Genomic DNA, 12,964 nt, shown 5'->3' with positions numbered 1-12,964 from the left:
GCCCCAACCAACCATGCCTTTAGCCTTCATAATTAATAAGCTGGGCCCATAAACTCCCCAAAATTAACGTCCAGGGCCCCCCTCCAAATGTGCAATTCAAATAATGTCTACAAAATAGTAGAAACTATAAAATATCTCATCCTCGACGGACTCATTCCCATGAGAAAAGACCCACAATAAGGGCACCCCCACCTTTCATGTTTCGCCTTAAGATCATAATCACCATTCCCACCTACCCACATTTGAAGATAAATCACTCGATCATACGGCTGTCGGGGTGCAGAGTCACCCTGACACCCTGTCCACGTGTTGCAAATGTGGAAAATTGAGGAGCTTTGAATATAGCCCAAAACGGATCAATCACCAACCTAACATCATCTCCAGAGACCCGTCTCAGTTTCCTTGGACTTTCCTCTGGATTTTTTTATTGAATGTGCTCAGATGGAGGGCCAAGATGTAGCCCTTGACTCTTTGTTGTGATCCTGGCCGTAACAAGAGTGTTTGTAATTGACCCAAGTGGCCATCCATCATGTACGACAACATTATCCGTAGAAGCTTCCCTTGTCTTATCCGTGACTAACAACATTGATCGACCCCTCCACCACCCACCATCTACTCACCAAGTCCCCATACATTCTTGGCCCATTTTCCTCTGGTACATATCCACCCAACTCCATGTAGAAAAAGTGGAACCAAATTTGACTTGATACTTGATTTGATTCATGTCTAATACAATAATTAAACACAAAGTAATTAATGTAACTTTGAGTATAAGTTTATCCATATTCCACATTTGGCAACTTCATGTCTATTTTAATAAAAGGGAGCATAGTCCATCTTGGGGTCTGTTTGGGAAAACCTTTTGTTTGTAAAGTTTTATTGATAAAAATATTAAAATTGGACAACATCTTTCATAAAAAACTTTTCATCCTTGCACCTTCCAAACCACCCAAAGAAAAATACAAGAAACATCTTTTATGAAAACATCTCATTAGCTCACAATTCTATGTCCCTATCCGACTTGCAATATTAGCCATAAGAATATATTATGAAATTTAAATTGTTGGATAATGATAGAAATATATCACATCATATATAAATAAATAAGATTGAATACAAATATATCAAACTCAAAGGAAAAAAGAATAAGATAAATGAATGAAGGAAATGAGGGATTGAGGGTTTTTTTTCAGAAAAATAAAAATAAAAATAAAATATAGGTATTTAAAAAATAAATATAAAAATATGATATATTTTATCATTTCTTTTGCATTAAAGTTGGTTTTCCAAAAAAGGAAAAAAAAAAAAAGATGATTTTATTTTTTATATTGAATTGGTTTTTTTAAAAATAAATTATCCTTTTACCTTTAAATTATATTTGACTCTTGAAAACTATGGGGGAAGAAAAAAAATGTTAAAAAAATAATTTCTTATGATTAGTTTCATTATGAGAAATATATAAAATATATATATATATATATATAATTAAAATTAATTAAAATTTATATATTTTTAAATTATTTTATTGTCATAAAAAAAATAAGTAAAATGAAAAAAATATATATAAAAATGAATTATTAACTTTGAATCTAATTTTTTATTTTTACTTTCTTTCTTTTAAATTTTCAGACCAATCATGCACCGTTTTTCCAAGACGGGTTTACTATATTTGACTTATCTTTTGAAAAAAGACTTATTCTAAATTTATTCTCTTAGTGAGTTTGTTTGAAATTTAAGACAGCGACGATTTAGAATTATTTTTGGAAATGAGATATTCAAGGATGAGGACAAATCAAATAAACCCACACCTTAGCTGAAGGGTGATGAATGGAGGCGGCACAACTTAAAACGGTGCACGTAAAAGCACTAGATGCAGCCGAAATCTGGATGGAGCTGGCTTGCATTGCAAGGGATCTTCCATTTTCCCTTGATAAAAGTCAGGGGAACTGATGACGATGATGACCCGCTTTAATTTATTCCTGCTTTTTTAATATAATATAGTAAACAAATTAAGGGAAAAAAGCAAGGAAAATAAATAAGAGGGTAAAATAGTCCTAAATCGAATCATAATCCGCCACCTTTTACTTTGTCCGTTTCGCAACAGAGCAGTTGAGTTGTCTCATTTCTTCTTGCAGCTTCCCTTCCCCGCGCTTCTCTCTCTAAAACTCTCTCTCTCTTTCTCTCTCATCGTCTACTTCTGCAATTGGCCTGTTTAGGGTTTTGGAGTTCAGGTGCTGCTTCAATCATTTGGAGTGACTTTGATGGGGTTTTCTTGTTGACTCTTATCCTTTTCTTTTTTTCTTTTTCTTATTTTATTTTATTTTTTTATTTTTAAATTGTGTTCTTCAGGTATACTTTTTGATTTTTCTTCCCTTCTCTGGACTATGTTTCTCTCTTTGTGGTTTTTGAGGTTAGAAAGACTTTGCTTGGCGATACCTTGTTGTTTAATTTGACGTGGGTGTTGTTTCATTGTTGTTATTTGTCGTTAATTTTGTGATTTTTTTGTCTTTACTTTATTATTATTCTTATTTTTAATTTTTTCTATATGGGTACTGGAGAATTATGTCCCGGTGAGGTTTTGATCCACTGATTCTCTGTTACAAGTTGTGGGTGTCTAGTGAATTGGGCATTCAGACCACTACTGTACTTGTCCTAGGCATTTATGTTTTGCAGTTCTAATAATGATTGTGAAAGGAGCTCATCTCTCTCATATAATGATTTGATTGCTATAGAAATAGTTGGAGTTTTTTTTTCTAACTGAACTGAAAATTTTACAGTATGCTCGTTTTCTCTTTGGGATTGGTTTGTGATATTTTTCAAGTTGAGACTGTTTCCATAAATAGGGTTTCCTAGTCTGAGGTTACTGAGTGAATTGATAAGTATGATTAGGTGCTCTGAATCTCAGGAAAACCTTCTCAAGGGATGTCCTGAGCTATTGTAAACCACAGGTGAATATACCCTCTCTTAAGGTTCCAAATTTGCTCAAACCAGTAATTTGTGTCAGCATCTGCTAAATGTTCTCTAAGAGTTGTAAAAGTCATTCTTTTGTGTTGCAGAGGGCATTTTTTATGAGTGCAATTTTGTTTCTAATGCCCTTTGAGTTGAGTCCATCCTGTGTTATGCATAGGGTTGTGTTCAGGCTTTCAGGACATTTCATCAATTATCATTTGTATTTTTTTGTTATCTTTTTTTGGCATTATTCCACTTTTTCAAAATGGCACCATGTTGGTTCTTAATGACTCCAAGAGAAAGACACAAATCCCATGGAGATCAAATTGATACAATTTCATTTCCTTGAGATTGCCAGGTCCCCATCACAACACTTTCATGAGGATGTAGGAAAAAATGAGATTACTTCTATAATTTGGGATTTGAAACATGCTATATAATTTTATCCTTCTCTGGATGGGATTTTTATGACTCCCAAACCTTCTCCTCATGACTCCAACATGATACCCATGAATGTAGGTTTTTGCGGTTGTTGTTTGTTATCCTCCTTATAATTTACTTCTCTTTGTTTTCTATCTTCATGCCTCTTATAGTAATGTTTTTGCCAGGATTAGAGTGCACATTGGCTGTCGATCCAAAACATACTCTGAAATTCTTGACTACATGTATTTTCCATGTTTTTATTTGTTTTATCCCCTCATTTTGATGGATGCATCATCAACTAACAGGTCTGCTATATTATGAATATACACCGTTTGTGTTCCACAATGAGAAGATAGGGTATCATTGAACCAATTCTTCCTTTGTAAACATGGGTACTGATTCACTCATCCCCCTTAAAGATCAGAAAGGAAAACAGAGTTTTTTCGCAGAGGTATTTTCTGGAGCTGCATTTGCATTTGAATTTTCACATAGATTGGGAAAGTCTTTTGTACCATTTTCTCAGAGTAACATTCTTGACTTTCTGCAAATGTGTTTTCAGGTCGTTAATACAGAAAAACAGTTGTGGGCATTAATCCATTCCAAAGGTTTATTGCATTCTGAAACTCAAGACTTGTACCAAAAGGTTCGTTCTAGTTATGTGAAAATCATCCTGAATGAACAAGAAACAGAACAACTCAAGATATTGAATATTCTTTGTGGAAGCTTCACTATAAGCATATTGATGAGTTTCGTAAAAGAATACGCCAAAGTTCTGCTAATGGAGAGAGCAAGAAATCCACAATGCCTCAGAATGTTGCTAATACACAGAACAGCAATGATAAATATTTAGAAGGATTTAAATTGTTTCTGTTGGAAGCTACTGAATTTTACCAAGACTTGATCAAGAAAATAAGAAGATGTAATGGGCTTCCAGAGGAACCATTGTTCTATAGAAAGTCTGGGATCTATAGTTCTGTTCTACCAACAAAAATGCGTGATTGCCAATTTTCATGCCATCGTTTTTTTGTTTGTCTTGGGGATCTTGCTAGATACAGAGAGCGTTATGAAAAACCTGATGTTCAGAGTCGCAACTGGTCAGTTGCTGCTACCTATTACTTAGAAGCAACAATGATTTGGCCAGATAGTGGAAACCCCCAAAATCAGGTATTTAGGGCACTTTTTCTAAATTTTAAATTTTATCATTTCTTGATCACCCTTGGATCTTGACATTTGCCGATTCTTGAGAAACAAATTATTCTATTTTGGAGATTATGTATGTAACTAACTGTGCTCGTTTTCATTTGTATCATATGAAGTATGTCTACATGATTCCAAGCACTATTCTATTTTGGAGATTATGTATGTAACTAACTGTGCTCGTTTTCATTTGTAGTTGGCTGTATTGGCAACATATGTTGGTGATGAGTTCCTTGCTCTGTACCACTGTGTAAGAAGTTTAGCTGTTAAAGAACCTTTTCCCGATGCCTGGAAGAACCTCATTGTACTGTTTGAAGAGGTAATAATTTCTAATGTCAATGTTTTGTTGCTTATAATTGTTAGATTTTTCAGATTCATGTTGATTTTTGCTGTGTATCTTGGGGTCCTGAACTGCTTCCTATGCTCTTACAGAACAGGTTATCCAATCTGCAGTCCCTTTCAAAGGAGGCCCACTTTGATTTCTTAAAACCATCCGAGTCCTTTGAGATGATCCAATCACAATCAAGTGATGGTTCCTCAAATTGCAGTATATCAAGTTCCACTGAAGAAGTCCATTCTGTGGAAACTGATTTATGGTCCCTTATTATTAGAATGATTAGTTTTTTCTTCATAAAATCCAGGTACTTATTCCAGAAGATTTTATTTCTATACAATCTTAACTTCTATTATGATACTTTACTTTGATTATAAGTTTTGCCCCCCGTTTGTTGCAAGAACGCTTCACATATGCGGTTGATCTGGTCCTATACTGTCAATTCCAGTCATCTACTCTTGTTCACACTCAAAATTCATGTTTTTGTAACTTTGTCTAATTTTTATTGCAGTATGCTAGCATAGATGTACCTACCTTAAAATTTTTTAACTATCTCACATTTTTCAATTTTTTTTTCTTAATTCATATTGCACACAACACAAAATTTTCTAACTAAATGCTTTGTAAACTTGGCACATGACAATATTGAAGGGAATTAAACCGAATTCCCAACCTGTGAGAAACAAAAATAGAGAAATACACGCCAAAGAAAAACATCACACCACAAGAAATATTTACGTGGTTCGGCAATTTGCCTACATCCACGGAGTTGCAGGGATATCACTATTATCAGGGAAGAATACATAGTACAACCACGGCGGCTACAATATTTTCTCTCTATATATAACACAACAACCACATCACACTAAAAAGCCCTAATTACAAAAGGTGGTTCCACAATGGGCTAGACGGGCCCAACAAACCTCAGTAAATCTCCCATTAAAAGCCATGCAATATTATTTCGATCGGGTGCCAAACCGGATCAAACAAAACTAGACTCCACAAAGCCTGACAAATTCCCACTTGGAGACTAGTTCAATCACAACATCAAACCGCTATCCTCCAAGAAACAATCCCTCATCCTTGCAACTCATCCTCCTGTCCTTAAGCTAGAAGACCAATTGAAGTTGTGCACACTTCAACTTCTCAATAGTGACACCCTTAGTCAATATGTCTGTCGGGTTCTTATAACAAATCTTCTCAAGTATTACCAGTTTATCTTCAACAAGGTAACGGATAAAGTGGTATTTTGTTTGTATATGCTTCGACTTTGAATGAAAACCGAATTTTTTGCAAGAAAAATTGCACTCTGACTGTCACTGTGTAGAATGCTCATCTCTTGCTTCTTACCCAATTCATCTAAGAAACCATGTAGTCAAATCATCTCCTTTCCAGCTTCAGTTGTTGCAACATACTCAGCTTCTGTTATAGAATGATATAACTGTACCACCTAGAGTAAAAACAAACTTAGTAGTACTCTTTCTACTATCAATATCACCAGCAAAATCAGCATCTATATAACCCTGCAGTTTCAAACTTGCACCTGTGAAGCAAAGACATGTATCTAATGAACCCTTCAAATATCTTAGAATCCACTTGATTGCCTCCAATGTGCTTTTCCAGGCCTACTCATGAATCTGCTCACAACTCCCACTACATGTGCAATGTTTGGCCTTGTACACACCATAACATATATCAGCTGCCAATAGTGAGGCATAGGGCACCTTGCTCATATGGTCCCTTTCTTCTTCTTCTTCAGTGACTGTTTTTTGCTTAGTTTGAAATGACTACCCAATGGTGTGCTCATTGGTTTAGCTTCATTCCTGTTGAACCTGCTGAGAACTTTCTTCACATACTCTGACTGTGAAAGCTTCAATGTACCATTAGCCTTGTCTCTAATGATTCTCATACCAAGGATTCGCTTTGCAGTTCCCAAATCCTTCATTGCAAACTGTTTGAACAATTGCTTATTCAGATTATTAATTTTCTCAATGTTAGACTCTGCAATAAGCATATCATCCACATACAACAGTAATATGATGTAAGAATTGTCAAAAGACTTAACATAGCAATAGTGATCAACTTCACATCTCTTGAACCCAATTCTATGCATAAAACTGTCAAAACTTCTTGTACCACTGTCTAGGAGCTTGTTTAAGGTCATACAAGCTCTTTCTCAATTTGCAGACTAGATTCTCTTGTCCCTGAACAATGAACCCTTCTGGTTGAATCATGTAAAGGTCTTCCTCCAAGTCACTATGAAGGAATGCTGTCTTCACATCTAACTGCTCAAGATGATAGTTTTCTGCAACCACCATTCCCAGTGCAAGTCTGATTGTTGACATCTTCACAACTAGAGAAAATATCTCTGTGTAGTCAATGCCCTCCTTCTGTTGGAACCCTTTAACAAATAATCTGGTCTTGTAACGTTTGCTACCATCATGTGCATTTTTTATTCTGTATACCCACTTGTTGTGCAAAGGCCTCCATTCTGATTCCCCAATAAGGAATCCATTCATCCTTCATGGCTAACTCCCACTTGCTTGAATTCTCATCTTGCAAGGCTTCATCATAACACTCTGGCTCACCACCATCAGTCAACAGGAGATAATTTAAAACAGGTGAATAACGTTGCGGAGGTCTAATGTTCCTGTAAGATCTGTGAACTTCAGCTACAGGTGTACATAGATCTACCTATGAATTTACATTCTCCTTATCTTCTTCACCCCTTTTTGGACAGTACTTTCAGTCAATTCATCTAAGTTGACAAACTCAAATTTTTTTGATCTATCTCTGTAACATCTGACACTATAGTTGACCTGTCCTTGTACATAACCTGTTCATTAAATATCATTTTTTACTTCTGATGATTTTCCTGTTTTGTTCATCCCAAAACCTATAGCCAAATTTCTCATCACCGTAGTTAATGAAAAAACATATTTTGACTTTGCATCAAGTTTACTACGAGCATCAGAATCAATATGAATATAAGAAATACAATCAAAAACTTTTAAATGTGAAAACTTCACCTCTTTACCGTTCCAAACCTCCTTAGGAAGTCTGAACTCCATGGAAATTGATAGTCCTCGGTTTATCAGGTAAGCTGTAGTGCTAACATCATCAGTCAAAAAGTTTTTGGTAGTCCAGCATGCAACTTCATACTTCTAGCACGCTTATTGAGAGTTCTGTTCATGCGCTCAGCCACACCATTCTGCTGTGGTGTCCCAGGAATGGTCTTCTCCATCCCAATTCCCTATGCAACACAATACTCACTGAACCCTCCATTTATGTACTCTCCTCCATTATCTGACCTCAAACATTTTACTTTCAAACCTGTTTCTGTCTCAACCATGGTCTTCCACTTCATAAAAGTTTCAAATACATCAGATTTATTTTTCAGAAAATAAACTCATACCTTTCTGCTTGAGTCATCAATAAAAGTGATGTCGTACCTTGAACCACCAAGGGATGCAACTGGAGAAGGCCCCCACAAATCAGTGTGTACTAGTTCCAATTTGTCAGCCTTCGGTGTCCTGCCAGTTTTCAAAAAACTCACATTTTTTTACTTTCCTAAGATGCAACTTTCACACATGTCAAAATCAATGGACTTCAATTCTGGTAGTTTTCATTTTGATAACAACATCTTCAATTCTTTCTCATTCATGTGACCAAGTTTGCGATGCCATAGGCTTGTATCAGTACTTGCATCAGCAACTGCAATTGTGTCTCTTGGACATGAGGTTATATACAGAGTACCGGTCTTCTTTCCACGAGCCAATATCCTAGTTCCCTTTGTAACCTTCCAAGTACCACCAACAAATAGTATTGCATGTCTTTCATCATCAAGTTTTCCAACAGAAATCAGATTCCTCCTCAGGTCAGGAATATGTCGAACCTTCTCCAGTAACCAAACAGACCCATTGGGCAACGATATTCGGACGTCTCCCAGACCCACAACATCCAAGGCTGAACCATCAGCCAAATACACCTTACCAAAATCACCTGCAACATAATTTTGTATAATTTCTCGGTGTGGAGTGGTATGAAATGAAGCTCTTGAATCCAAAACTCAATCATTAAGTGGACTGTCTACTGCAAGAAGTAATGCATCTTGTAACTCTTCTGTTACAGCATTAGCAGAATCATTTTCATTCTTCTTCTTAGGACTTTTGCATTGCCTTCTAAAGTGACCTGTTTTCCCATAGTTCCAGCATTGTACTTGTTGGCCTGATCTAGATTTGCTTCTGTTGCGATTAGAATTTTTGGATTTTGATCTACCCTGGTTTGAATTTTTGTCATTACCTCTACCTCTTGTATCAAGGTTTAGGGCAGAACCAGATCCTGAGGTTTCGCTTGCATCTCTTCGGCGAATCTTCTCAGCCAGAATTAAATCTTGTATGTCATTGTACTTGAGCTTTTCCTTTCCCGTAGAATTGCTTACTGTCATCCTCATTGCCTCCCAACTGTTTGGCAAAGAAGCCAAGACGATCAGAGCACGAATCTCATCATCAAAATCAATTTCTACAGACGACAATTGATTTGTGATTGTATCAAATTCATTTAGATGTTGTGCTACTGATGCATTCTCTGTCATCTTCAAATTGAACAATTTCTTCATCAGATGCACCTTATTGTTTGCGGACGACTTTTCATACATACCGGACAAAGCCTTCATCAGATCTGCTGTGGTCTTCTCCTTTACAACATTGTGTGCAACAGACCTAGACAGAGTTAACCTAATAACTCCTAGAACCTGTCTGTCAAGAAGCGCCCATTCCTCAGCCTTCATACTCTCAGGTTTTGTCCCCAAAAGAGGCAGATGCAATTTCCTCCCATAAAGATAATCTTCAATCTGCATCCTCCAATACGCAAAGTCTGTGCCATCAAACTTTTCTATTCCAGACGTCTTTCCTGCTTCCTCTGCCATTGCTCCCACTCAAACCTAACCCTAGGCTCTAATACCAGTTGAAGGGAATTAAACCGAATTCCCAACCTATGAGAAACAAAAATAGAGAAAACACACGCCAAAGAAAAACAATCACACGCACAAGACGGTATTTACATGGTTCGGCAATTCGCCTACATCCACGAAGTTACAGGAATATCATTATTATCAGGGAAGAATACAGAGTACAACCACGACGACTATAATATTTTCTCTCTATATATAACACGACATCCACACCACACTAAAAAGCCCTAATTACAAAAGGTGATTCCACAATGGGCTAGACGGGCCCAACAAGCCTCAGTAAATCTCCCATTAAAAAGCCATGCAATATTATTTGGGCGGGTTGCCAAACCGGATCAAACAAAACTAGACTCCACAAAGCCCGACAAATATATGATCTCTTATTATTAGGCATGGGTCTGAAACTTCGGAAATACACATGTTTATAATGCCATGTCGTTAGAAAAATTATAAGATAGTGTCTTTGGTTAATATGGTTTTATTATTATAATGCAAAATGAGGGCATTTTGTCACTGAAACAATATTTAGACATGAGATCAAAGATCGTACTTAAGTTCTTTTATTGAGGTGATTGAATGTAGGGATACAACAAATCTCACTCAATTCCATGTAGTTAGACAATTGATTTGCTTCATAATGTAGACATGACTAAAATCATTCTAAGACTGTGAGGAAGCCATATACAGCAAGTGTGAAATTTAGTCTTCTGTATTCTTGGTGTTGCCAATTCCATATTTGTAGATCAGATGCTGGATTATTTAATGTCCGTAGTCAAAATTTTCTTTGTTCTGACCCCTGCTGCACATTTTTGGTGTAATGCAGTTTGGAGGATTTCCCTTCCACTTTTGCATCCACTATGAAAGAGTTGAAAAGGTTGATGGGACTGGATAATACAAAATTAAAAGCCACATTGGAGTCATATCAGCGTACAGATGCTGGGAGAACAGGTCCTTTTCGAGCCATCCAAGTTGTTTCTGTGCTCATCTTCATCATTGAAAACCTAACTAAAAGCCCAGAACAAAACGATCCAAAAACCAAAAATGATATGCAGCAACCTGCCTTGACACAGTTGGCATTGGCTGCTACATTCATTTGCATGGGTTGTTTTACTGATAGATGTTTGACGGGAAACCCTGTCAATGATTGCCCCATTTTACCGGCTGTGCTTGTATTTGTGGAGTGGCTGGTGGCCGTCCTTGATAAAGAGGAAATATTTGGAGCTGATGAAAAAGCGAAAGTGCCATTTCGTACTTTTTTGGTGCATTTGTTGAGCTTCTGAATCAGCTTGATGATAAAAGGGGTAATGTCGAGTCTCCAGATTCTACTGCTCTGTGGGAAGACTATGAGCTGCGTGGCTTTGCACCAGTTGTTCATGCACATGAGTCATTAGATTTTGGTGCACATTGGGGAAACTTAAACAGTTATGAGAGTAGAAATGAATGTCGTGGTCAACGAATCACTCATGCAGCAATTAAGATTGCAAACGGATCCAGTGATTCTCGGAAGTGGATCATCTATGATGAGGTGGAAAGAAAATTCTACACCGGGGAGTCAAAAAAATCGCCCAATAGCAGAGGATCAGAATTGGTGGAGCCTTGCTCTGCTGTTGAAGTAGAACTGCCCTGTCAGCCTATTTGTGAAATCAACAAAGAATGCGAGCAACAGATACTTGGGGAAAATCAGAGCAGCCCTCAAGTGCATAGCAAATCTGTTGCTGTTGAAGAGGAAGAAGTTATTCTCTTCAAACCTATAACCAGATATAATTCAGCACCAGTTTGTACTTCTAGTACCGAAAATGATCTAATGTTTCCAGAAGACATAGGGGACCAAGCAGAACCTTCTGATGAATGTCTGCGCCGTGCCTCATCACTACTTATAGCACAGAACGAGGCTTATGGTGATCCTTTGACTTCCACTTCCACCATCACTAATTTCAGAAGCAAGAAGTCATTCGAGCCATTGGAGGCTCTTATCAAAGAATCAATGGTATGCCCATTTTCAGAAGGCCCTGTCTTTGCCAGGCCTCCCTCGCTTAGTTCTTGGGTCCTCAATAGAGGAAGTTTGAGCACTGAAAGAGAGAAAGGGACAAGTAATTTTAACAAGCATGGATTAGAGCCTGTTGAGGAAACTGTTGAGGAAACACTTTCTGCATCATTTATTGGTCTCTCCATGGATGAAACAAAGAATTCTGTCACTGCTTCTGAGCATGTCTCTCCAACCTTGCATTACTCTTCCCCTCCGTATATAGCTCCAATGCCGTCTGCCCCATTATTACCTGACGATGCTGTCTGGTTTAGTGGTGTCCCATCTAGTTTTCCTGAATGCAAGAGCCCAGGGGTCATTAACGAGACCGGTGACTTCATGGGTGCATCACCGCTAAGTGGGTACTCAAATTGGACTGCTACTCATGGGCCAGTTGATTACACTCCTAGTATTCCAGGCCTCATTTATGGACACTCACCATTACTTGGTGCGAGAAGCTCTCCTGAATGGTTTCACCACTACAACTACAACCAAAATTTTGAGCAGGCCAATATTCATATGCGGCCAGTTCAGTTCTCTGCAGCTGGGAACCTTGGGGACTTCCATGGTTATGATGCTTCCAGGTTTGATCTTTTTGATAGATGGGGAAACCCGTTGGCTTCCAACCCATTGATATACTTGGAGAGCCCACCATTGCATCCTGGGTCAACGCTTGTTTACGGTGTAGATGAACAAAGGAGAGAGAAGCTCTTTCATGGTTACCAAAGACCATTTCCATACGGGTATGGTGCTGCCACTGACCTAAGAGACGAACAGCAGCAGCTTCTGCAATATCTTAAAGAAAAAGAATTGCGACTGCCTCAGGATCCACAAGTGAGAGGTCCTACTTACATGGGGAATTGATATGAGAAAGGTTCGGTTATCAAAATCAAATGTTACGAGCACACATGTACATATGTTTGATCATGCCCTCTTGAGAGAAAAATTCTGCTGTTCATAATTATATGGATTTTCTTGTGAAAGCCCAAACGTGCTCTTTCTGATCTGGTATGGATCTTGTTCCCCTCTTAAATCAGAATGTAATGTATTGCAGAGCAGGCTTAGC

The 12,964-nt window shown here is 37.6% G+C and overlaps 2 protein-coding genes across 6 annotated transcripts; both read left to right on the top strand.

Moving 5' to 3' along the window:
* Positions 1–2,091: 2,091 nt before the first annotated feature.
* Positions 2,092–11,622, top strand: LOC117923682 (protein SMG7L-like). Of its 5 annotated transcripts, XM_034842092.1 has the most exons (7): positions 2,092–2,231; positions 2,350–2,410; positions 3,678–3,823; positions 3,932–4,536; positions 4,766–4,888; positions 5,002–5,210; positions 10,699–11,622. In XM_034842092.1, the coding sequence occupies exons 4-7, from the start codon at positions 4,174–4,176 to the stop codon at positions 11,153–11,155; spliced, it is 1,152 nt and encodes a 383-aa protein (XP_034697983.1). In that variant the 5' UTR covers positions 2,092–2,231; positions 2,350–2,410; positions 3,678–3,823; positions 3,932–4,173; the 3' UTR covers positions 11,156–11,622. The 5 variants fall into 5 exon arrangements, with proteins under 5 accessions (XP_034697983.1, XP_034697981.1, XP_034697980.1 ...); XM_034842090.1 differs by lacking the exon at positions 2,350–2,410; XM_034842089.1 differs by having other exon boundaries at positions 2,350–3,823.
* Positions 11,180–12,762, top strand: LOC117923159 (protein SMG7L-like). Its single transcript, XM_034841398.1, has 2 exons — positions 11,180–11,241; positions 11,298–12,762. The coding sequence occupies exons 1-2, from the start codon at positions 11,180–11,182 to the stop codon at positions 12,760–12,762; spliced, it is 1,527 nt and encodes a 508-aa protein (XP_034697289.1).
* Positions 12,763–12,964: the final 202 nt, after the last annotated feature.

Source organism: Vitis riparia, chromosome 10 (genome assembly GCF_004353265.1).
Source record: "Vitis riparia cultivar Riparia Gloire de Montpellier isolate 1030 chromosome 10, EGFV_Vit.rip_1.0, whole genome shotgun sequence".
NCBI classification, from domain to species: Eukaryota; Viridiplantae; Streptophyta; class Magnoliopsida; order Vitales; family Vitaceae; genus Vitis; species Vitis riparia.
Note: the sequence above shows the minus strand (reverse complement) of the source record. Positions and strands in the feature narration are given on the sequence as shown.